At 40.2% G+C, this 26,383-nt stretch overlaps 1 protein-coding gene across 1 annotated transcript in view; it reads right to left on the bottom strand.

The window, feature by feature from the left end:
* The window catches only part of SEMA3C (semaphorin 3C), a 148,097-nt gene that overhangs the window by 33,870 nt on the left and 87,844 nt on the right, over window positions 1-26,383 (bottom strand). Inside the window, exons 7-11 of the mRNA XM_087967839.1 lie at window positions 19,530-19,649; window positions 18,664-18,806; window positions 12,236-12,350; window positions 9,292-9,361; window positions 5,452-5,596 (exon numbers count right to left, since the gene is read on the bottom strand). Coding sequence (XP_087823965.1) covers window positions 5,452-5,596; window positions 9,292-9,361; window positions 12,236-12,350; window positions 18,664-18,806; window positions 19,530-19,649 — 593 coding nt within the window. The remainder of the gene's footprint in view (window positions 1-5,451; window positions 5,597-9,291; window positions 9,362-12,235; window positions 12,351-18,663; window positions 18,807-19,529; window positions 19,650-26,383) is intronic.

Consider the following 26,383-nt stretch of genomic DNA (forward strand, 5'->3'; position numbering starts at 1 on the left):
TGCAGTTGCTGTATTAAGACAATAATGCTCAGACATTGTGTGTGTTCACGGAGGGAAAAGCTAGAAGTCCATTAAAGGCAATGTCAAAGACAAATCAGCTCGAGGCAGCTGAATGTTTGGGTCAAAGATTTGGCGGCTAACAATGGCTGCATCTGTGAACTTCCAAAACAAATAACCAAAGAACGAAAGAAAGATTATATCCTTCCATGAGACATCTTGTCTTTTCCTTCCCACCTTCTGAAAGGATCTGAACTTTCGATTCCTACATTTAAAGCCAGCATCTTAGCTGTTCTCTGGTTTGTCCTTGCCAGATGTCCCAAGGCTTGAACTGGAACAACAGAGCAAGCCAAATCAACTACTACCGATTTACGGTCTGTTTCTTCCACAAAAAATAGCCTCGGGCTTCATGCTTAATGAAACTGGAGACATGAGAATTGGTGCAGCACCAAGCCAATGAGGCTGATGCACCAGCTCAAGCAATTTCCCAGCTCTATTATACAGAAAACAGAATAACCGTGTTGGAAGGGATCTTGGAGGTCTTCTAGTCTAACCCCCTACTCAGTTAGGAAAACTTATACCATTTCAGGCAAATGGTTGCCCAATCTTCTCTTCTCATTTTCTCTTATCTCTTATCTCATCTTATTATCTTTTCTTTTATCTTCTCCTCTTTTCATCTTCTCTTCTCTTCCCTCTCTCTTCTCCTCTTTTCATCTCATCTCATCATCTTCTCTTCTCTCCTCTCTTTTCATCTTCTCTTCTCTTCCCTCTCTCTTCTCCTCTTTTCATCTCATCTCATCATCTTCTCTTCTCTCCTCTCCTCTCATCTTATCATCTTCTCTTCTCTTCCCTCTCCTCTCCTCATCTCCTCTCTTTTCATCTCATCTCACCATCTTCTTCTCTTCTCTTATCATCTTCTCTTTTCTTCTCTCCTTTCCTCTCCTCCTCTTCTCTTTTCTTCTGTTCTCTTCCCTTCCCTTCCCATGTTGTTATGTATATATTGTATATATATATTGTATATAATATTCTTCTTTCCTTGCCATTCAATCTCAAGGCTACTGTTTTACAGATGTGATGATGTAAGACTCATAATTTATCCACAACATGGTGTAACTCCAGATAATGATTTGTGTGTCGAACTCCACATGACAAAGGAGATTTAAGACACAGTCTCCAACCAGCATGTATCCATACATTACCTCATGAAGCTTTTCTATAACTCACAGTTGACCATGGCAAAGATATCTGCCCAGCTGTCAAGGCCTCTAGTGTTGCTAAATGAATATATAATGTTACTTAACCTTACTCTGTTTCATTTGAACTATTTCTGAAATGGCTGCCTTAAGCAAATAAGATCAAGGCCCAGCTAATCCACAATTCTATTCCAAAATATAGAGGCCACAAGAAAAACATACCATAGTGACATTTAAAAGGAAATCAACGGTGCTATATTTTTGGAAAAGATTAAATGCTTATTTCTAATCTATACCAAGGCTGAAGTTCTAAACCAAGAAATCTCTAGATCAAAGTTTTCACCTGACTACAAATAACTTGCAATGAAATGTTGAAAACATAAATGTGAAATAGATCCTTTCTTTCTTTCCTTCCTTCCTTCCTTCTTTCTTCCTTTCTCTCTTGCTCTTTCTTTATCTCCTTCCTTCCTCTTTCTTTCTTTCTTTTTTCTCTTTCTCTCTCTCTCTTTCTTTATCTCCTTCCTCTTTCTTTCTTTCTTTCTTTCTTTCTTTCTTTCTTTCTTTCTTTCTTTCTTTCTTTCTTTCTTTCTTTCTTTCTTTCTTTCTTTCTTATATAGATGTAACTAAAACCATATTTTTCCCCTGTAGTATGCTTTGGGTATCATCAAATGCTTTTGTTAGACAACTACTATTTTTTAAAAAAATATTTTATTTTATCTTCATTATATTGTGGTGACCAGAACTGGATGCAGTACTCCAAGTGTGGTATATGATGTATTGGTCTGCCTATCTGTGATTATTATTATTTAAATCACTACTAAATTGTGTGCATAAAAATGTTCCAGCCATCCACTTAAATATATCTTATGAATCTCATTGTTTTCAATGAGATCCACATGGTTTGGAAGGCAGTGTTAGTCTTTTTCTGGACTAAACTAATTTTTTTTAATGTGCAAATTAAGTTGTTCAAGCCCATAAGAGGTCATGTAGTTGAGACCAAAGGATTTTGTGGCCAAGCAAATATCTATGGGAAGCCCTCCCTCCAAAAAAAAAAAAAAAAAGATATACAACCAATTTCAGGCTCATAAAATATCCCTATAAAATGTTCCACTGCATTTATACCCTTGCAAAAACACTATAAAAGCAATTAATCGCTGGTATGCAAGCCAAGCAACTGAATTACCATTATCTTTTATTCCGCTTTTATCTCTTAGAACCCCCAGTGTATACATTCATTTATCTTCAAGTGTTACTGGACTGCTCAGGTTGAGACAAAAGGGAATTATATTTCACTTGGATTTTCTACTGTTTGTCCCTGAGATTCCCTCCTCGCCTCACAAAAAAAGAAGGAATAAAATCTGCCTGAGCTAATCAAATCATTTTAATCCTTTTGTGCCATTAGCGGCCATTGTACTTTGGGTAAAAATTCTCCAGCAAAGCTCTCCTTGCTAATCGACTGGACGATTGATGTCTGCTAACAAGGTTGCTGGAGGTTTTTTCATCTGATATACCTAAACTGTTCTTGGACATTCCCTTAGAGCCTAAGAAAAACAAAGGCAGGTTATTGAGTTTAAAATGATAGGGAAGATTTGTTGCACAGGTAGTAGATACAGATTAACAGAGTTGGAAGGGACCTTGTAGGTCATCTAGTCCAACCCCCCACCCAAGCAGGAGACCCTACACCATTTCTGACAGATGGCAGTCCAAACTCTTTTTGAAAGCTTCCAGGGATGAAGCTCCCACAACTTCTGAAGGCAACTTCTATTCCATGGGTTGATTGTTCTCACTGTCAGAAAGTTTCTCCTTATTTCCAGGTTGAATCTCTCCTTCTTCAGTTTCCATCCATTATTCCTTGTCTTTGGTGCTTTGGAGAATAGCTTGACCCCCTCCTCCTCTTTGTGGCAGCCCCTCAAATATTGGAAGACTTGGTCTCATGTCTCCCCTGGTCCTTCTCTTCACTAGACTAGCCATCAGAGGTGGTCTTCAGCAGGTTCTGACCAGTTCTGGAGAACTGGTAGCAGAAATTTTGAATAGTTCACAGAACTGGCAAATACCACCTCTGACTGGAGATTTTACAGTATCTTTCCCCTACCACACCCACCAAGCCACGCCCACAGAACCAGTAGTAAAAAAAAATTGAATCCCACCACTGCTAGCCATGCCAAGTTCCTGCAACCATTCATTGTGTGTTTTATCCTGTTTTCCCTGTCCTGTTGTGTCCAACTTTAGGGCGGTTGCTGATCGCCATTTCTTGGCCGAGGAAGCCAGCATTGTCTGAAGACATTTTCCATGGTCATGTAGTCATCTTGGCTATATACTGAGGTACACAGAATGTTGTTACCTTTCTATTGAAGTGGTACCTATTAATCTACTTGCATTTGCATGCTTTCGAACTGCTAGGTTGGGAGAAGCTAGAGCAAGGACGGGAGCTCAACCATTATATGGAGCTCGGGTCTCGAACCCGGGGTATCAGTTTTCCAGCCAACAAACTCAGCATCTTTAACCACTGAGCCATCTTGACCCATCTGAATAATTGGAGACATAAATTTCAGCCAACCCCAAGGATGTCTCACACAATCTGTTTTTCACATGCCGGGTAAGCTATGTGCATGGAAGCATTCAACACAACACAAATCAGCAACAGTTTGGCCCCATAAATATTGGTAGTGACATTTTTTTTATCTGACATGGGGTGGCTTCTTCTAGGGCTCCATTTTATGACCAGTTTTTTTAAAACTATAATCTTCCTTCTGCATTTAATATATTACAGATCCATTAGTCTTTTCAGGTATCAAATGTATTGAATTCCCACTTAACTCCTGCCAGTTTGTTGAAATAATGGGCACATAAAAACAGGCACACATACAGTAGGCTAGCTTGGTCACTCAACAGTGAGACACTAGTGAAGCGGGCACAGCAGTGCCTACATTTTCTGAGTTACATGAGAAAAGTGCACCTTCTTTCCACTGTCCTCACCACTTTCTATAGAGGGACAATTGAGAGCATCTGTTGTATTTTATCACTGTGTGGTTTGGAGGTACTACTCTTTCAGACAGGAAGGCAGTGCAGAGTGGTAAGGACAGCAGAAATGATTATTGGAAGTTTGCTCCCTTCTATCCAGGACATAGCATAGAAGCGATGTGTGATGACCCGGAGCATGGCACAAAGGCAACACAGTCAGATAATCAGTAGGAATCCCTTTATTAGCTCCAACTTTGCCCCAAATGTCTTGGTTACCTTCTGGGCTAGAGAAAAACTCTCCCAGGAACAGCCTTTGGCTGCAGAGATTCAAGTCCAAAACATTGTCAACAAAAACTTTAACTATAAGTCCAATCAGGGCAAGAGGAGGTAATTAATCCAGCAGGGCAAGAAAAGGAATTCAAGAAGTGAAGGAATGGCAGTAAATCAACCCAGTTGGGAGGATGCCAGGAAGACAGATAACCACAGTCAACACAAGATAAACTCACATTTGTTCCCAGTAAACGCCGCTCTCAGCTGCCTCTCCTTTAAACTCTGTTCCCAGGTGTGCCTAATGAAGGGAATCAGGGCCCTTTCCTCCCCCGTAAACCATGCAACCCATGTTGCTCTCTCCTCCATTCTTCCCTGCGTGTCCTAGGATGAAGAGGGGGGTGGGCCTGGGTTTTCCTCTGAACTCCCTCTCCCTTGTCCTACCTCTCCCCTGCTCTACCCAGCTGGACTTTGCCCTTCCCCAGTTTCCTTCACAGCCAATGGAACCACACTCCCACTCCCTGTCAGCTGTTCATCTTCCTCCTCGGATTCATACTCTGACAGGGGCATGATACGATGCTTGAGTATGGTCTGTAGTATCATCAAGGATGCTACTCATCCTCTCCATTACCTGTTTTCCTTGTTATCTTCTAGGACGGGGCTTTGTGGTAGAAGCAGAACATCCAGATTCAGCCCCAGTTTTCTTCCATATAGCATCAACTTTGTGAACTCCCAACCTTCCTCTTTCTGCTACATATTCAAGATGGACAGCGATTCATATTTATATGTAGTTATATGTCAGGCTGTAGGCCTATACATATGTGTGTATATAGCACGTCTATATGGATGTTATGTATGTGTACACTTTTCAGAGCAAGCAGCAGAATTTTATTTTTAATGTGTGCCAGAGTCCCACAGGAAAAATGTGACAATAAAGATTATCTTATCTATACACTTGTAAATACATGCATGCATATAATTTCAGATTATGCTCAGTAATATCTTACAAGATAAGTTAATTATGGAGACTTACAGTCCCTGGTCGTGGATAAGGGATTCTTCCTTGATAGGGAATCAGTTGATGGTTTGGTCCTTCCTTGTGGGCAAACGGTCCATTGAACACTCGCTGAATGTCAGATAAGTGATAGACACAAACTGCTGAACCTTTAAATACTGAACTAAGGAATGGAAGGAAAACAGTAAATTAAACTAGATTCATTTATTCTGTTTTGTTACTTGTCTTGCAAATGCCATCTCTGAATCACTGTCACCTGCTTAAACATCAATTGTTGCTATTTCTGGAGTCATTCAATGGATATTTGACATGGTTGGATGTAATGGTTTATTCTGCAACATCGTTTTGATTAGAGGCAGTCCTGGACTTACAACAGTTCATTTAGTCAGCATTCAAAGGGGCAACGGCACTGCTAAAAGTGACTTGTGACTATTTTTTCACATTTAATGACCATTGCCACATCCCCATGCTCATGTGATCAAAATTCTGATGCTTGGAAACCAAAATATATTTGCAAAAATTAAAAAAAATGCAGTGGCAACTATAGCTTTTCCAACTCAGAGATAGGACTGATGATATTTCCTAGTTGGGTAATGAAACATCTGCAAGAAAGCAACCAAGCTGAGAGCACCAAGGACCCCACAGTCCTCCTCCTCCTCCTCCTCTTCCTCCTCCTCCTCCCTGCAAACCCCACTTCCTTCTAGCACTGATGTTACCTAGTTGGGTAATGAAACATCTGCAAAAAAAAACAACCAAACTGAGAGCACCAAGGACCCCCAGTCCTCCTCCTTCTCCTCCTCCTCTTCCCCCTCCTGCTCCCTGCAAACTCCACTTCCTTCTAGCACTGATTATGTTACCTAGTTTGGGTAATAAAACGTCTGCAATAAAAGAACCAAGATCAGAGAGCACCAAGGACCTCACAGTCCTCCTCCTCCTCCTCCTTGCAAACCTCACTCCCTACTAGCACTGATAATATTAACTAGTTGGGTAATGAAACATCTGCAAAAAGAACCAAGCTCAAAGAGCACCAAGGATATCTTAATCCTCCTCCACATCTTTCTCCTCCTCCTCCTCCTCCTCCTCCTCCTCCTCCTCCTCCTCCTCCTCCTCCTCCTCCTCCTCCTCCTCCTCCTCCTCCTCCTCCTCCTCCTCCTCCTCCTCCTCACAAACCTCCCTCCTTTGTAGCACTGATGATGTTATCTAGTTGGGTAATGAAACGTCTGCAAGAAAAGAACCAAGCTCAGAGAGCACCCAGGGCCCTTCATTTCAACCTTGAGCTATAAATATTCCCCTTTGTATGGTTTTGCCCATAAAATTAATTCATTCAGGAATATATTCAAACATATGTTTTTTAAATTAATGGCTAGAATTCTATGCGGTAACATGTTCCTGAGATGGAATCAAAGCTATGGCTGTCAAATGAAATCCATTACATTGCCTGCTATAAATTATACTTGCACATCAACTTCAGAGTTAAAATATGTATTAAAATACATCTGCGGGTTTGTGGCAAAAGAAACTGAATCTGAATAAACCTAGTAGAGGCAGAATAAAATGTCTGCAGGATTTCTGCTTTTGTTTGCCCAGCTTCTATGGCTGCAACCCATCTCCTCCCCCAGCACATGAATTAATCAAACCAAATTCCAAATTAAACATGTGTGGTCAGAGAAATAATATCACCCCATCTTTACTCTTAAAATTATTTCTGGCTCTTCACAGAGCTCAAGAGAGAGGCTCAATTGTTCCAATGAAGTTTCTTTTTAATAATAATAATAATAATAATAATAATAATAATAATAATAATAATAATAATAATAATAATAATTTGGAAATTTGGAAAAATGCATGTTATCCATTCATTATGGCAAAAGACACAACAAGAGAAAGAGGCATATTCAGAACAAGGAGGCCTGAATACAACAAAGAAAAGAAAGATTGAAGTTTTAGGGCAGCGATGCCACCAAATTTTGGGAGCAACCCCCCCCCAAAAAATTGACTTTTGGTTTGAGGACAGAAAAGATAGGCACAGAGGAAAAGAAAGAGGAGGAGGAGGAGGAGGGGGAGGAGGAGGAGATGAAGGAGAAGGAGAAGGAAAATAATAATAGTAATAATTCTGGTATGCATTAGAAAAATTGCTATGGATATCCTTGAAAAATAGCAATGAGGTGGAAGCAGATGGTTGATTATTATTATTATTATTTTAGAAAAAGCTGTCAACATGGTTATTATATTTTTCCCTTAATATTTGAAGAGAGTTTTATTTTTTCCCCTGTGTAACAAAATAGCTACAGTAATAAATAGTACAGAAAAGTACCCCAAGGTAATCCGGAAATATATTTTTTCCAAATTCAACCAGAATTTTTAAAGTGACACAAATAGTAAGCAATAATAAATGGACTCATGCAGTATATCTTTTCAGAAAGAAATGTCATAGTTTTTTTTAGAAACACATAATGCATTGCTTTAATATTATTTGCACAGCCAGAAGAAAGATACAATAAATATTTTAAGGAAGAACCTGAAAGAATTCAGGATAGGGACTATTAATTTTTTTTCTTATGTGTGTTTTTCTCTCCCCCCCCCCTTTCTTTTGGCTGTGCCTCCTTTCAATATTAAAGATCATTAGTCTCTCTTTGAACAATGTCCTTGCAAAACTTTCCCCAAGATTTCCAGTCTTTTCATAAGCGTTACTCCAATCCATATCAGATTCAAAGCACATGTTTGTATGAAGTGTTTCTAAGAGTGTACCCACATTTTCTTAAGTTCCCCCCCTTCTTTACGTCATGTGGTTTTGTGTGCATGGCTCATTAACATGCACACTTTATGTGGATTTGTCTACTTGCTAAGCGCGTCCCAGAAATTAGTAAAAATGAAGTTGTTTGCATATAACTTCCAAGTGTGAAAACTCCAGGAAGAGTAAACATTACAATGCTAACCATTATTATTATTTTTTTGCTCTACAGCTGCAAGAAATACAAATCAGTATCTTACAGATTTTGGTAACATCTTCTTTGATGAGGAGATGCAAATGTTATTATACATAAAATAATCACTGCTGAATGATCATGGCACCGGATGGAAATTTAATTTCTGGCAATACTGCAAAGAGTTGCCTTTAATATTATACTTAAATAGCTTCATGAGAACATTCTAAAGAGTTAAGAACATCAGGTCGAAGAACATCTAAAAACGTTCTGTAGGACACTATACAACGTATCTAGAGATACATCTTAATAACCTGTTTCCCTGAAAATACAACCTACCCTGAAAGTAAGTCCTAGCTTAACTTTTACACATGAGCCCAATATAAGCCCTACCCCCAAAATAAGCCCTAATTAAGATCCTATCCACTCCAGAATGGACAGGTAAAAATTAAGCTAGGGTGAGGATGGTGTATGTGTGGAGCTGCCCTACTACTTATCTTTGGACAGTTGTAGCCAGGCCTGGCACACCCCAACACCTGCCTTGCCAGCCCATTTTTTCTACAGCCGGCAAGGCTGGCAAGGCTTTCCTGAAGGCCTCTGTAACTGATAACAAAGCTCTAGATCGATCCAGAGCTCAGTTATGGGATGCAAGGCCTTCAGGAAAGCCTTGCCAGCTACAGAAGAAGAAGTTCCTGAAAGCCTCTGACAGCGAAAAGGAGGCCGGGGATGACGCATGCAGGTGAGGTTAGTCAGTGGATGACATCCCCTGAAAATAAGACCTGGTGTCTTTTTTGGTGGCAAAAATATATATAAGACAGGGTCTTATTTTTAGGGAAATCTGGTAGGAATCACATCACTGTATAGCCATGTCTTCCACACCCATGAAAATCTTATTTTGAGCTTTTCTTTCTTAAAATAGGTATGAAGGATTTACCTGGAAGTGGTGAAAATGCCATATATAAGGGTTGTTCTCGGATTCTCTGTTTCGAGTAGAAAAACATCCTCTGTAGAGATAAAAGAGTTGCTAAGTGAACCAACAAATGCAATTTTGTGGTCTCTAGATTTTTGACTTTCTATTTTTTTTAAATGAGTCATAGACAAACTTATCCCTAGAAATTAAAATACACAGATATTCAAGCGACTAAAAGTAAGCACAAACTTAAAGGAAAGGTCAGACTCTTGCCAACATAATATCATGAAATAGTTCATGAAATCTAAAAGGATAAGGTTTCATAAGGATCAGGTGTTTGTTCTATTGGAAGGCCGTTTCACCTATCCATGGAAAGAAAATTGCATTGTAATAGGTTGTCTTAAATTAGATATAATGACACTTAAGAAGAAGAGGAAGAAGAGGAGGAGGAAGAGGAGGAGGAAGAGGAGGACGAGGAGGTTTGCTCAGTATTAAGTAAATGGAGCAGTTTAGAGTGCCAGGAAGAATATTCAGATTTACAGAAAAGGTTCCTTATCTCAAAGCACTTGAAAAGATCCAAGTGCAGTCTATTGCTAAACAATCCTATATATATATATATATATATATATATAATAAATAAACCTGGATCAGACATGTGATTGCTACCATAAATTGCACAAAAGCTGCTTTCCAGTTGGGATAATTCTGCCTTTGCATCCACACCTCTCAAGATGAATGAGCCTATTCAAGGTGAATCTGCTTTTGCAAATCTATTTCTTCATTTGGGGCTCAGATGTTCTGTGGCTTTTGGTGACTGTGGGTGACTCCTGTGCACCAGAATAACAGAGTTGGAAGGGGTCATGGAGGTCATCAAGTCCAACCTCCTGCTCAGGCAGGAAAGCCTGCACCATTTCAGACAAATGGCTGTCCAATCTCTTCTTGAAAACCTCCAGTGTTGGAGCACCAGGGGTGGGCTTCAAAATTTTTAGCAATGGGTTCTCTGCTTGGTTGCTGGGTGGGTGTAGCCATGGTAGGTGTGGCCTAGTTGGCCTCCTGCACCATGGCGGGGGGGTTTGCCCTCCCTGGGCTCCAGGGGCTCTCTGGAAGCCAGATAAGGCTGCTTTTCCAGTCTTCCTGAACTTCCGGGAGGCCCGTTTTTTGGCCTCCCCCAAGCCTCCTTGCACCCCCTGCACTTACCTGCATCCAAAATGGGCTACGTGGGGGGCTCCTGGGAGGGGAGGGGCAGGGTGGGCGGGACCAGCCAGGAGTGGAATTTGGGGGTTCTCTGAACTGCACAGAATCTTAGCTTAGGGGCTCTCCCGAACCTCTGCGAACCCCCGGCATCCCATCCCTGTTGAGCAGCCACAACTTCTGAAGGCAACTCTTTTCAATGGTTGATTGTTCTCACTGTCAGGAAAGTTCCCTTTAGATCTAGGTTGCTTCTCTCCTTGATTGGTTTCCATCCATAGCTTCTTGTCCAGCCTTCGGGGGCTTTGGAGAATAGCTTGACCCCTTCCTCTTTGTGGCAACCCACTAGAATCCCTACTCTTGTGGATAACAAGAATAAGAATCCCTAAACATTTGGACTACCTCCATCTGAGATATTACGATCTTTCGTGATTCTCTCTAGACTAAGAAGTATTCCCAGCTGGTGAAACTGCTGACAGGATTGCTGGCGCCCTCCCCAGAGAAAGAACGGAGAAAGTAAAACACCAATGACCTCATCAGGGATCGCAGACAATGAGATCATTTGGGATATCCCACCAGGGTCCCCAAACCTCTCTTTCTTCTAACTTAAGGGTGGTGTATAACTAGCTCCCCAGCTCACATTGCCATGAACTAATGGAGACCAGAAAAGAGAGTCCAGAAACAAATGAGTTGAAGCGAAACTTCTTGTAAACTGTTAGAAGGTCCAGCTCATTTTCTCGTTATGATTTGCCTTTCTACTGGCACATAAGAAAATGCCTGGGGAACTGGCTTTGTTAAGAAGGTTATGGATATATATTTAAATATACAGGCCTCTGCATTGTCAAATTTAGACAATCTTGTAGTTGCCACTTGGAAGGTGGATATTTTCCATATTGCAAGCCAGTTTCCAGGTTTTCTCTCCTCCCGACAAACTCAGTTTTGCAAACGACCTATTTCCACAGAGGCCCATTCTTTGATGTTGTGGTAGAAACTCTCACCCATGTTCCCATCGGGTGTCCTTTCTATGACACCCCAAGGTATGGTTTGATTGCCCTCGATCATTTTCAAATACGAAGGCCATGCAGATAAATGTTATGCTTATTATTTTATAAAGGACATTAACCCTACAATCCTATATCAGGTAGTCCAATATTTTAACAATAGGAACAGTGTTTAGACCTATATATCACTTCACAGTGCTTTCCAGCCCTCTCTAAGCAGTTTACAGAGTCAGTCTCTTGTGCCCAACAATCTGGGTCCTCATTTTACTGACCTTGGAAGTTTGGAAGGCTGAGTTAACCTTGAGCCATTAGGAATTGAACTCTAGGCTGTGGACAGAGTCAGCCTGCAATGTTGCATTCTAACCACTGCACCACTAGGAATGAGAATGAGAAAGAGAAGAAGAAAGGGAGGGAGGGAGGGAAGGAGGGATTACTGCATTCTAGCCACTGTGCCACCAGGAAGGAGAATGAGAAATAAAAGAAAGGAAAGGAGGGAGGAAGGGAGGGAGAGGGAAAGAGAGAAAAAGAAAGAAAGAAAGAAAGAAAGAAAGAAAGAAAGAAAGAAAGAAAGAAAGAAAGAAAGAAAGAAAGAAAGAAAGAAAGAAAGAAAGAAAGAAAGGGACTACTGCATTCTAACCACATAATATCATCCCACCACAGCTCATAATTTTAACCAAATTGAGTACCAAATTTAATGAGTAATTGAGTATCAAAGTACCACTGTGTATTGAACAACACACAACCCATGGGGCCAAATTATGAAAACGTTGCCACTGTACCTAATTCATCAAAATAGGTCTCGGTGCCATCTTCATCCAAGACTGAACACACCAGCCTTGCCTTCAAATAAGTGGTCCATTTGTTGACCAGACTTCGCTGCCCACCCGTGTCATTCTGCCAGGTGGGAAAAAAAAGAGAGAAAGATCTGCATTATGGAAGGATGATTTTGACGTCTCTTTGCATTTTTCAGCAAGCCTTCGGACAAAGAGAAATACACACTCTTATCTTCCTACATTGAAACGATGAAGGATTAATTGAGTGGATCAAAGGCTTCTGTTGTACGGGTAAGTCCTCAACTTACGACTGCAATTGAGCCCAAAACTTCTGTTGCTAAGTGAGAAATCTGTCAAGTGAGTTTTGCCCCATTTGACGTCCTTTCTTGCCACACTTGTTAAGTGAATCACTGCAGTGGTTAAATGAGTAATATGGTCATTAAGTGAACCTGGTTCCCCATTGCCTTTGCTTCTCAGAAGGTCGCAAAAAGGGGATCATGTGACCTTGGGACACTGCGACCATCATAAATATGAGTTAATTGTCAAGTATCCAAATGTAAATCACGTAACTGTGGGGATGTACAATGGTCATAAGGGTGAAAAAGTCACTTTTTTCATTGTTGTTGTGCCTTTAAACGGTCACTAAATGAACTGTTGTAAGTTGGGGATTACCTGTTTTTGCTGGAGCGGACAGACATTGCAAAATAGAACAGAACAGAACAAAACAAAGGAACAAAACAGAACAGAAAGGAACAGAACAGAACACAACAGAACAGAACAGAAAGGAACAGAAAGGAACAGAAAGGAACAGAAAGGAACAGAATTGAACAGAACAGAAAGGAACAGAATGGAATGAAACAAAATGCAACAGAACAGAACAAAACAAAGAAACAAAAAGGAACAGAACAGAAAGGAACAGAATGAAACAAAACAGAACAGAAAAAAACAAAACAAAACAAAACCAATGCCTAGACTCAGAATGATGAGAAATGTAGAAGCTTTTGGACATTAAATTAAAGAAAGAGAGGCTGCTTGCCTGGTAAATGTAAAACTTTTGTTATAGGGTTAAATGTTGTCCCTTTATAGAAAATGACTTATGACACCATTTATATATATATATCTACAACTTTAAAGAATACAATGATGGGAAAATACCGAACCAAGCCGAACACCATACATATAAACTTAAGAAAACATATATATATATATATATATATATATATATATATATATATATATATATATATATATATATATATATATATATATATGGATCTTTGGTTATTTGGGTTTTCTCCTGCGTAAAATTGGAAGTATCTAGGTGACATTTCGATGAAGTCTCATTCATCATCTTCAGGCTTGTGTCTTTGGCTCTTCAGGCTTGTGTATTTGGCTCACAGAGCCAAAGACACAAGCCTGAAGATGATGAATAAGACTTCATCGAAACGTCGCCTAGATACTTCCAATCTTACGTGGGAGAAAACCCGAATAACCAAAGATCCACATACAAATACCCGCGAGAACCTCAGAAAACACATATGTATGTATGTATGTATGTGTGTGTGTGTGTGTGTGTGTGTGTGTGTGTATATACAAACCCGAATAACAAAGATCACATACAAATACCCATGAGAACCTCAGAAAACAAATATATATATATATATATATATATATATATATATATATATATATATATATATATATATATATATATATATATATATATATATATATGTTTTCTGAGGTTCTCGCTGGTATTTGTATGTGATCTTTGGTTATTCGAGGTTTTCCCCATGAGATTGAAGTATCTAGGCAACGTTTCGATGAAGTCTCATTCATCATCTTCTGGCTTCTGTCTTTGGCTCTTCAGGCTTGTGTATTTGGCTCACAGAGCCAAAGACACAAGCCTGAAGATGATGAATGAGACTTCATCGAAACGTTGCCTAGATACTTCCAATCTTACGCGGGAGAAAACCCGAATAACCAAACATCCATATATATATATATATATATACACACATACACATACACATACACATATACATACATACATACATACATACATACATACATATATACATTTAAAGTTGTAGCAATGTGCAAAAGTTGCTTTTAAAGTTGTAGCAAAGCAGACTTTCACAGCCATTTCAGTCTGACTCACAGACGAACACAATACAGAAGCCTGATGATGGCAGATGAGATTCTGCCAAAATGTTGCTACAACTTTAAAAGCACAACTATAATGACGTGGGAAAATACCTGAACAAAGCTGAATACCATACATGTAAGTACACGCGAAAACTTAAGAAAACACACACACACACACACACACACACACACACACACATATATATATATATATAGTTCACGGGTACAGGTATGTAGGTCTAGGTGTGTTTGGGTCTTTTCACCACCTATCCCCCTCATCAGACCCTGGCCCAAGCCCATCCTATAAACGAAGGACAACCACCATCCAGAAAACAGACCATGGCTGCTTCGCCAGCTGTTGCACCCCCCGACCCCAAAACCAAACAAGCTGACACACGCCAAGAAAACAGACCCAGACCCCAAACTCGAAGCCAGACTAAAACCCAGAATGCTACATCACAGCCACCTGCTCAGGATATCACATCAGAAAACTCAGGAAATTACACGACAAGAACTCAAGAAGTTACAACACAGCAAATGACCCAGGATATCACAGCACAAGGCCAAGGATACCACAGCAATAAATCTCATGAGGTCATCACACAACCCATTACCCAAGCCGTTACTACACAGGAGGCTAATGGAAAAGAGATCAAAACATAAATGACCCAGGAAATTACAACGCAGGACTCAGGATACCACAACAAAAGAACTTGCAAGCCCATCACACAACCCATTACCCAAGCCGTTAAAACACAAGAGGCTAATGGAAAAAAGATCACTAAAAAACAAACAACCCAGGAGATTACAGCACAAGATCCAGGATATCTCCACAACAAAAGTCACAAGGCCATCACACAGCCCATTATACCAACATCAACTCCATCAACCAATCAAAAGGCAGCAGTGCAGCCAACCAGCCCAGCACACCAACCCCCACCACCAGTATCCAAAATTCCTTGCTGAAGAAAATGATTTTTAATCAAATAAAACAGGCATTAAAAAAACCCCACAGGGTAAATTTGAAGAATTACACCTTATTTAGATAGCTACTGATTTATTGCTGATTGTACATTGATGCACATAGTTTTATGTCCTTTGTTGCTTCTCTTTCTGTCTTTGTGCTTTTAATTTATTGCCTTATTGAATTGCAAGGTGCTAATTAAACTTGTGATCTGACAGTGGTTCCACAATGGGAAGACTGACTTCAAACTTCTCTCCCATCTTCCTGTGTTGAAATGGACTTATTAAGTAGCTTTGGCCTTCGGCCAACTCTTTGAATAAGATTCTTGATACCAAATTGTAAGAATGTCATCAGAATTGCAACACACACACGTTCCAATCACAATCTTTCGAAGCCTGTTTTTCACATTTTGGCACAGTGGAGTCAAGAAAAAAATGTGTCCCAAATCTACTTGAGCTTCATTAGAAACAACAAAAACAAGGATTTCATCATATTTAGTATCTTCTGAAAAATATCTCCAGGCACTTTATTAAAAAAATAAGAATAATAATAAGGATAAAATAGCAGTGCAAAATCTAGGTCACAAGTCATGTTTTGGCAAAGATTAATCAACTTAAAAACACAACGATTAAAAAAAACAACCCACACACAAAGGAGCTATTCTAGTTGCCCATTCCTTTCAAGTAACCAAACCAACCTCCTCAGAATATTAGATCCTGTGCTGGGTGTGCAAAGGAGATTCAAGATTTAGAATGCTGAAGGTTTTTTTTTTTTTATATATTTGAATGTTTAATTATCTTTTTTTATGAGAAAACAACAGCAATCCGTGCAAATGACGGCACAGCTGGATGAGATTTTAAAATGTCCATCTCCAGCATCTTTGCATTGGCACAATACAAATAGTCCTCATCTTACGGCACAATGGAGCCCCAAATTTCAGTGAGACTGGTTAAGTCCAGGGGTGGGGTTCAATTTTTTTCAACAACCGGTTCTGTGGGCGTAGCTAGGTGGGCATGGCCATATGACTGGGTGGGCATGGCTTTTTCTTTTTTTTCTTTTTTTGCAGCACCCACCCACCCCCATGCCCCTTTTTGCCTCCTGGGCCTCAGGGGAGCCTCCTGGGCGAAGAAGTAAGACAGCGAGGGGGATCCCGGCACAGCTGATTGTCGGAAAAGCTGATTGTTGCGAGGGGAAAATAAAGAAATACCTTAAGGAGTGACTGGGCAGGGGACAATGCAATCAGCGATGTTGGGCATGCGTGCAAGTTTGCGCATGCGTGATAAGGACTTTCTGGGCGGGGAGGGGTGGGGCCATCCAGGGGCATGATTTGCCGGTTCTCCGAACTGCACAGAATCGAAACAACCGGTTCTATAGAACCAGTCAGAACCGGCAGAATCCCTCCCCTGGTTAAGTCTCAGCTGGTCTTTGAAAACTCGCAGATTTGCACACAAACCACTGTAAAGCAGAAAGCAGATTTCAATGTGTTTAATGTCAAACAATGAACTTTCCATCTGGCAAGAACAGCATACAATCTGGTCTAGGTTAGCACTGGAAGCTTCTGCCTTCCAGTGATTTTTAAAGGTATAGACACACCCACCTAAACGCTTCTATCTCCTGTACACACCGCTAATTATCCCCTTAATCACCCCTTATCCTCACCATCCAGGTATACCTAATATGTCCACGGTTTCCTTCTCTGTATCCTATCCTTCGCCTATGACTATTACCTCATCGCGGGTGAATTAGTGTTGTGGTCAGCTGGCAGCAGGTGCAGACGGCTGAGGAGAGCGAGGACCAAGATGAGGGGCCAGGACCATTAGGGAGTGGACTGCTGCCTTCAGAGATTGTGGGGGCAGTGATGAGGAGGTTCCCGAGGAGCCTGTGCCAAATGCGCATGTGCGCAGGGCTGCTCACAAGAAAGAGCAGCTGCAGCAGCACGGGCGACTCAGGAGTAAGGCTGCAAGGTAATGGCCCCTCCTTCAAGAAGATAAAAGCCAGCTGTGAATCGGACATTCTTTGCAGGAAGCAAAGACGTTTTGAAACTCCAGCCTCGTGGACATTACAGTATCTTAGTTGGTATTTGAAGATTCTTGTGTTGCAAAATGTTTCTAGGTAACCTTATCTGTTATTTTTGGCAGACTCGCACAGTTCTGGAAAGGCTTGTGCTTATCAAAGTTAATTAGTTTGCAGCAGCCTTTTAACTGGGGATTCATAAGAATCATTAAAAGGTTTCTGCTCCCTTTGGTTCGTGTTTGTTTTATTGGACAAGGGTTTGGGTCAGAACAATTATATAGTCAAATTCCCCCCGCCATCCAACAACTGCGCAAGCCTGCTTCATTTTCCTCAGTTCAGCGCAATCACCAACCTTGCCGCCAATGCCAATGACAGTGAGTCTATACCTTTAAATAGCACTGGAAGGCAGAAGCTTCCAATGCTAACCTTCTCTCAGCCGGTCTTTGAAAATTTGCAGATTTGTGAGCTTTGCCCCCATTTTATGACCTTCCTTGCCACCATTGTTAAGTGGATCAGTGAAATTGTTAAGTGAGGAACATGGTTGTTAAGCAAATATGGCTTCCCCATTGACTTTGCATATCAGAAGGTCACAAATGATGATCACAAGACCCCAGGACACTGCAACCATCATAAATATGAGTCAGTTACCAAGGGTCTGTATTGAGATCATATGACCACGGGGGATGCTGCAATGGTCAGAAGTGAGAAAAGTGGTCCTAAGACACTTTTTTCAATGCCATTTAACTTTGAATGGTCACAAAATTAATGTTTGTAAGTTGAAGGCCATCTGTACTGTTCCTGATTTGTACTGGTTTAGTTCTGCAACCCAACAGGACAGACACAGACTTCAGAGAGTAATTAGGACTGCAGAAAAAACAATTGCTAGCAACCTGCCTTCCATCGAGGACCTGTATACTGCACAAGTCAAAAAGAGGGCTGTGAAAATATCTACAGACCCCTCATATCCCGGGCATAAACTGTTTCAACTCCTTCCCTCAAAACAACGCTATAGAGCGCTGCACACCAGAACAACCAGACACAAGGGCAGTTTTTCCCCGAATGCCATCACTCTGCTAAACAAATAATTCCCTCCACACTGTCTAACTATTTACAAAGTCTGCATTACTATTACTATTAATCTTCTCATCACTACTTATTGCCCCTCCCCTCCCACTTTTGAGTGTATGTCTGTAACTTTGTTGCTTGTATCCTAACGATTTATATTGACTGTTTCCTAATATGATTTGACCTTATGCCATCAACTATGAATTATCCACGTGCTTAACGGCATATGAACATCTTTGCTTACAGGACATATCCTGGCAATCATGGAGTGGATCTGTTTGGTGGTGCCACTGTTGTCCATCAGCTTCTCTTTGAAGAAGAAATACACTTTAGCATCGTTGGGGTCGGTGCCATCTGGGATGAGATGAGCATCCACAAAGATGGGCTCTAAAACAAGACAAAGAACCACACATCAATGAGAAACACATATTTGCCACAAAGAAGAGGGGAGGGGGCAATCTATGATTCAAAGCACCCAAAGGCAGGACAAGAAGCACAGGAACATTTGATGTCTTCTTTTAGCAGGACTTGCCCAAAGGTGCTTTTTTTCAAGAGGCAACTGGACTTTCCTGATTTTTTTTGGAAGATGTTTCGCTTCTCATCCAAGAAGCTTCTTCAGCTCTGGCTGGATGTTGGGGAATGGAAGGTTTCATACTCCTTGCAGACAGCTGGTCATTTTCATCCTTTTAGAGGGTCATTGAGGCCACCTGGGCTTTCTTTGTTTTTCTTTGAAAATGTTTTGCTTCTCATCCAAAAAGCTTCTTCAGAAGAGCTTCTTGGAGGAGAAGCAAAACACCTTCAAAGAAAAACAAAGAAAGTCCAGTTGCTTCTTGAAAAAGCACCTTTGGGACAATCTTGACCTGGATGGATGAGAATCTTCATTGATATCTAGCAGGACTTTGTAGTGCTGAAGATTCAAAAGCAAAAGTTTCTTTGGTTTGCAACTCCATAACTCAAAAATCTCTTACTTTAAAAAGAGTGTGGAGACTACTACTTTCTAACATCATTTTTCCCCTGATGTACATGATAAAATATTCTGCCCAGAGCCAAAGAACTCTTTATCCACCCTTTGAGGGAGCAAAGTCAACAGTGTGTGTAAGAAGTTCTTACCACTTAGCCATTTCGAGTTGTGTTGATCAGTCCTCACTGCATTCCGTCTGGTTAAGCTGCGAAAAATGGCTGCGTCAGTGCCCATGAAATCAATATACATGGCCGAAAATAGCTCTTGGTCTGCAGAAAGGGAAGGAGCAAGAGGAAAAAGTGAATGCATATCCTGTGGGCTATGGAGGAATTTTTAAGAAGTTGTTCCTCTATGACTGGCCCACTTTTCTAAATTTGTAGCAGCTGAAAGGAGAGGAGGATATCTCCTGAATCGCGGTTTGAAGAGTGCCAAGTTTGCAAAGGAGTATATAATTAAACAGGAAAGCCTAACCACAAAAGTGGAAGAAAAAGTTTCAGACAGCCTATCATTAAGAAAATGGAAACAGTGAGGAGGAGGAGGAGGAGGAGGAGGAGGAGGAAGAGGAAGAAGAAGAAGAAGAAATGATTTGTGTTGATTTGTGCTCCTTTCTTGTTGATGGGTGTCTCAGTGACCATTCTGGACATAACAGTGCCTTTCATTTATAGAGAGATTCCAATGTTACTGCGGTTTAAGTTTGTTTAGAGGGGCTGTGGGACAGGGGTGGGATTCAACTGGTGTAATAACCAGTTCAGTGAGTGCATGCTTTGGGCATAGACTTGCATTTTGCATGCTTGCGCGCCAAACACATGCGCAGCATTTCAAAATCGTCTTCTCCTGCAAGCCCCGTGTATAACACAGGTTGTGCACAGCAATCAGCTGTGCCATGCAAAGCAGCTCAGGTTGAAAAAGCAGGAAATAAAGGACAGCCTAAAGCCCAGGTGGGTGGGTTGGTCAAACAGAAGAATAGAAGATCGTTGGAGCAAACTGGTTCCCTCTCAGCTGATCTTCAGAGTTACCGGTTTGGTAGAACCGGGGCGAACTGTTAGAATCCCACCTCTCCTGTGGGATAAGACTGACAGTCCAACATCACAAACGTGAAGAATTTAAATGGCAATCCAAAGAGATGTCTACATGTTTCAATTAAAGGGGGGAAAAAATCATACAACATTCCTTCGTAAGGACAGAATCAAATAATTACATTTATTTGTTCTAAAAAAGACCACAATGTAGTAGACTTTACAAAATTGTATTTTAAACTAATAAATCAACAAACTATGTTCTCTGGGCTAGCAAGACAGGAAAACAAACAAACAAACAAACAAAAAACTAGTTTCAAAACTAGTTGCAAAACTAGTTTCTTAATGACAAGTTGCTATAAAGGAGTGGCTGAGTTAACAACCATCTAATTGCACTTTGTTGGCTGTGACTTGCCAATCGATCCTGGTCAGAAATATGAATTCACTTGCCAGGGGATGAAACTTTGCTGAAAAGCTTTGGAACACGATGCCAACTGATTGCACAATCGTACGTGTAAGTGTCAGGCTTAGCCAACAATAGTCTTTTGAGAAAATAACAGGATGGAACCCGTTGCAATGGGTGTCAGCTATGGAATCATAATTCATCGCTGCCACATAGCTGGAGAAAGTGGGAGGGAGGTGATGTTAATTGAGTAGCTCTTAGTAGACAAAATATAATTCTTTTGATAGTTCAAGGTTAAAGAGTGTAGCGCAGAAAGAATTGGAACTTACTTTGGGATTGGTTCATGGGATATGATGATGAGTGAAAAAGGGGATCGTTTGTAGGTTGGGACATTGTGGGGAAGCCGGGAAACTTTTAGTTTTGGAATGCCACAGAATGTGCCAGGTGCTACTCTAATAAAAGTACTTTGAGATTATGCTTGTCTTGGAGTTACTGACAGGAATGGATTTTCCCTGGAACGCTGACAATGGGGATGGTGGAAAACCTGCTTTCCATAGCAGAAAAGATCTGAGGCTAAGTTTGAATTCTGTTGAGTCAATCAATCAGAATAGAGCTGGAAGGGACCTTGGAGGTCTTCTAGTCCAACCCCTTGTCTGAGCAGGAGACCCTATACCATTTCAGACAATTGTCCAGTCTTTTCTTAAAGACTTCCAGTGATGGAGCACTCACAACTTCTGGAGACAATTTGTTCCACTGGGTAATTGTTCTCACGGTTTGGAAATTTTTCCTTAGTTCCAGGTTGTTTCTCTCCTTGGTTAGTTTCCACCCATTGTTTCTATCTCTTACCTTCTGGTGCTTTGGAAAATAAGTTGACCCCCTCTTCTTTGTGGCAGCCCATGAAATACTAGAATACTGCTCTCATGTCCCATCTGACTATCATTAAGTGTTGTTTGTTATGATTCTTGATTCTTAACGAATGCACCTTTTCTTTATGTATGCTGAGAGTATTTACACCAAGACAAATTCCTTGTGTGGCCAATAAAGTATTCTATTCTATTCTATTCTATTCTATTCTATTCTATTCTATTCTATTCTATTCTATTCTATTCTATTCTATTCTATTCTATTCTATTCTATTCTATTCTATTCTATTCTATTCTATTCTATTCTATTCTATTCTATTCTATTCTATTCCCTCTTCTCTTCTCTCTCTCTATTCTATTCTATTCTATTCTATTCTATTCTATTCTATTCTATTCTATTCTATTCTATTCTATTCTATTCTATTCTACTCTACTCTACTCTACTCTACTCTACTCTACTCTACTCTACTCTACTCTACTCTACTCTAGTCCTTCTTTTCTCTAGACTGGCTGAACCCAAATCTGGCAACCGTTCTTCATATGTTTTAGTTTCCATCCTAGTTGCTTTTCTCTGAATTTTTTTCCAAAGTCTCAATTCATTTCATCCATTTGTTTCCATTTGTTCTTCTCGGTAAGCTGATCTAGTTATTTCCTGCAGGGCTGGTGATGAAGCCCAATTAGCACGGAATAATGCAAATCCCTTGCCTTGGATAAAAGAAGTCTATAATTACAATTTGTTTTAGCAACCCTGACACGCTGCTGACTCAACTTGCAATCCAACTACATCCATCTTCAGGCCTTGAAGTGTCACAAAAGAAAGTTTCCCATACGGGTAATCAGAGGTGGGCTGCTGGGGGTTTGCAGGGGTTCGGGAGAGCCCCTAGCTAAGATTTTGCGCAATTTGGAGAACCTCCAAATCCCACTCCTGACAGGACAGTGGGGAATGGAAGGTGTCAGAGCTGAAGAAGCTTCTTGGATGAGAAGTGAAAGGTCTTCAAAAGAAAAAAACAAGGAAGTCCAGTTGCCTCTTGAAAAAAATAAAGCACATTTGAGACAACCATGACCTGGATGACTGAGAACTTCCACAGACATCAAGGAGAGAAGCAACTTGGAATTAAGGAGTAACGTCCTAACAGTGAGGACAATCAACCAGTGGAACTGCTTCCCTCCAGAAGTTGTGGGTGCTCTATCACTGGAGGTTTTTAAGAAGAGACTGTACATCCATTTCTCTGAAATGGTATAGGGTCTCCTGCTTGAGCAGTGGGGCTGGACTAGAAGACCTCCAAGGTCCCTTCCAGCTCTATTCTGATTGATTGAGTTGCAAAATGGGCAAGAGGGACCAGTCCTCTCTGCCATCTACAAGTGAGGAGTTGCACAGGCATTGCAACGTAACTAAAATCGTTCAAATTATGCCATTTACATCATGGCTTAATCCCTGCCTTTTGCACAAAGTTGTCCGGACATGTGTAAAGTCATTATGGCATCTGCTGGATGCATGCATTAGCAATTACATTAACTACCCTAGCCAGATGTTCCTGCCTCAAGGAAATTAAAAGAGAACTCACTCATAGACGGAAACACTACTGTTTTTTTTCCCCCCTAGTGCTCCGGTGTTTCATCCCTTTAAATTAGGCATATTTACGACTGCCTCAGGGCTCACGGGCCTCCTCCCACTGTTTCAAGATAATGCTAATCACCTCCAAAGTTGCTGTAGGGTTACTAAAATAAGAAAGCTGGATTAAGGATACTCCAGACAAATCCTTAGATGCAAACTCCGGCCGTTTTATTGACTTTTCCAAGGAGAAACTGCTTTGTAATTCTGTCTTTTGTTTCTTCGGCAGTCTCTTTTAAAAAATTTCTGTTCTCTGTAAGTTCTCCTGTCTGTGCCTCCTTTATTAAAAAAACAATTAGACCTGGAAACAGCCTGCCACTCTTAATCCTTGTACATACCAGCTTTATTAGTTACACTAAGCATTCCTTAAGTCTCCTTTTCTTATCAGGTCATAATATCTGTCAGCCCCTCTTAACTTCATGGCTAAAATCACCCCCAAAACAATTTATCACACTATGACAAGTCACCAGTCTTTGGTATTTAAAATCCAACATCCAATACACACACACATACACACATCTGGCTACTTTAGTGAAATGCTGAACTTCATTGCTGGGAGAAAAAAAAGAAAAAGAACAGCCTAAAATTTGCTTTCCTTGCCAAAATATTATATTTCAGTATTTGAATTTATTTAAAATTGTAGGCCAAAGTGGGTTTCTATGTCCATGTTTGTGAAAGGATGGGTTAAATAGCCAGTATGGTTAGCATCACTGGTTAGTATTATTTTAAATCAGACTTAAATACAGACCAGGAAAAAGCTGAGGATTTCCAAGCAATAGGAGACTATTATCAAAGTTGAAGGATTAAGCAGAGATGGCTAAATTGACTATTTGCATCAAAGAAAAGACTATAAGTACTTTTGGTTCTACTTGGGAACCGCTTCCAGATTTTGTGCTTGAGGTGGGTAAAAAAATGAAACTTTGATGCTGGGTTTTACCGATTCAATAGATTTGTTCATAGAGAAATGGCTCATTTATATTACTATATGTAAAAGTAAAAAGATGAGGTTTGATGCTACTCTCTTATTCTACCGCATCAGAGGGAGTCAAAGGTCAATGCCTTTTTTTCTTTTTTCTTTCTTTTAGAATATAGGAATAGAATAGAAAAAGGAGAGAATAGAATAGAATGGAGAATGGAATGGAATGAAATGGAATAGAATATAGGAATAGAATAGAATAGAATAGAATAGAATAGAATAGAATAGAATAGAATAGAATAGAATAGAATAGAATAGAATAGAATAGAAAATAGAATATAGATGAAAGGAATGGAAGGGAATAGGAATAGGAATAGAAGAATAGAATAGAATATAGATAGAATAGAATAGAAAGAATAGAATATAGAATTGGAATAGAATATAATAGGGAATAGAATAGAATATAGGAATAGAATAGAATAGAATAGAATAGAATAGAATAGAATAGAATAGAATAGAATAGAACAGAATAACGTTATTGTCACTTTGAACGTACACTAATTGGCATACATTAAAATGAAATTTCATTGCATACACCTCTCAAAGGATCACCACCTCCAATATACACTACATAACCAGGACAAAACAAACAAGTAAATAAATGCAAAATTATGCATATACCCACATATATTATATGACACAGAGAAACAACACAATCTAGTTCAGATGTATACATGTACATGTTGAGAAAAATGAATCTTATGAGTTTATTAGGTGGATGGCATAGGTAACAAAGCTGTTACAGAATCTGGTATTCTGCTAGAAATACTTAGAAAACTCCTCTCAGAGAGGAGCAACAGAAACAGACTATACGGGGTCTCTAGCAATGCTTTGAGCTCTAGTATCCTGAATAACAAGAAGCCAGCTTCCTATAATTTTCTCTGCTGTCCTCAACACTCTCTGTAGGGACTTTCTAGCTGAGCCAACAAACCAAACAGGGATGCAATTTGTTAAAATGCTCTCAATTGTGCACAAGCAGATTGTCATGGCAAATTTCGTGGGATTTCAGTTGCAATTTTTGACTTCAGGATCACAGAATCTACCCACCCATCCCCCATTCCAAAAGATGGTGTAAATTGCCCCAATCTTTGTATCCATAAGGAGTTGCTAGTACATGCAAGGCTACACACTGGTTAAATGGCATCAGTTTAGAGACATGAACTGGAGTTTCCAGCCAAGCATCCTTAAAAGTTTCTTGCTGACTCTTGAAATGAAAAGGACAAACATAATCAACTGAACACTATTAATAAATTCAAACTAATATGTGATCCACAGAGTGGAACATCAATCTTCAAAGCTTTCTTTTATTCCAAAGCAAGCTTCTTTCTATAGCCTCTTGGGAAGACATACAAAGGTGAGCTTTGGGCCAAATGCTCATATGTACCGAGGTTTAATAGAAGGACTGTCGCAGGGGAATTTTATGATTGGCCTGGTGCGAAAGATTTCCATCACAGAAATAAGCAGCTCAACTTTCCACTTAAACAAAAGAAAGAAAAGTGCTTATTTTTAATACGTTGGGATTCATCAACAAAGCTAGTTTGATCAACCTGAACCTGGGTCTGTTTGCTTCTACTGGAATCAGATATCCAGTACTGTAACACTATGTGTTATGAAGCTAATATTATAGCAGAGCAAAAAAGCAATACCATCTGTGCTGAATGGCCCCTCTTTCACTCTTGTTATTATTATATGCACAAATGTGAAGTCGCAGTTGCCAGTTCTTTAGCTTGGTGTTGGCTTTCATATAGATTGGGTTCTTCCCAAGAACCTAGGGTATGTTGCAATTTCCACCTGGTTTCTGACAAGCGAAGCGAAGGAAGGAAGCCACAATTGTGGTCACCTGAGTGGTGCAAATGGGTGTGGAGCCTTCTTGGAACTGCAGAAAGGAATATGTTGTGGAGCTGTGCTTTCTGCAGGATGTTTTCGGCCCTGTGTCCCTTCACTGTTGAACACAGGTGCAGGCTGTTGGGAATGAGTCTGTGTTGTCTGCATCTACTAAGGTGACCCTAAGGACAAAGATAAACCTCCAAGTGGCCTCAGTGACTCTCTAAAAGGATGCAAATGACCAGCTGTCTGCAAGGAATATAAATCCTTCCATTCCCCCACCATCCAGTCAGAGCTGAAGAAGCTTCT

The sequence above is a fragment of the Notechis scutatus genome, chromosome 6 (assembly GCF_049901735.1).
Source record: "Notechis scutatus isolate UNSWTSFEM ecotype Mainland chromosome 6, rNotScu1.2, whole genome shotgun sequence".
NCBI classification, from domain to species: Eukaryota; Metazoa; Chordata; class Lepidosauria; order Squamata; family Elapidae; genus Notechis; species Notechis scutatus.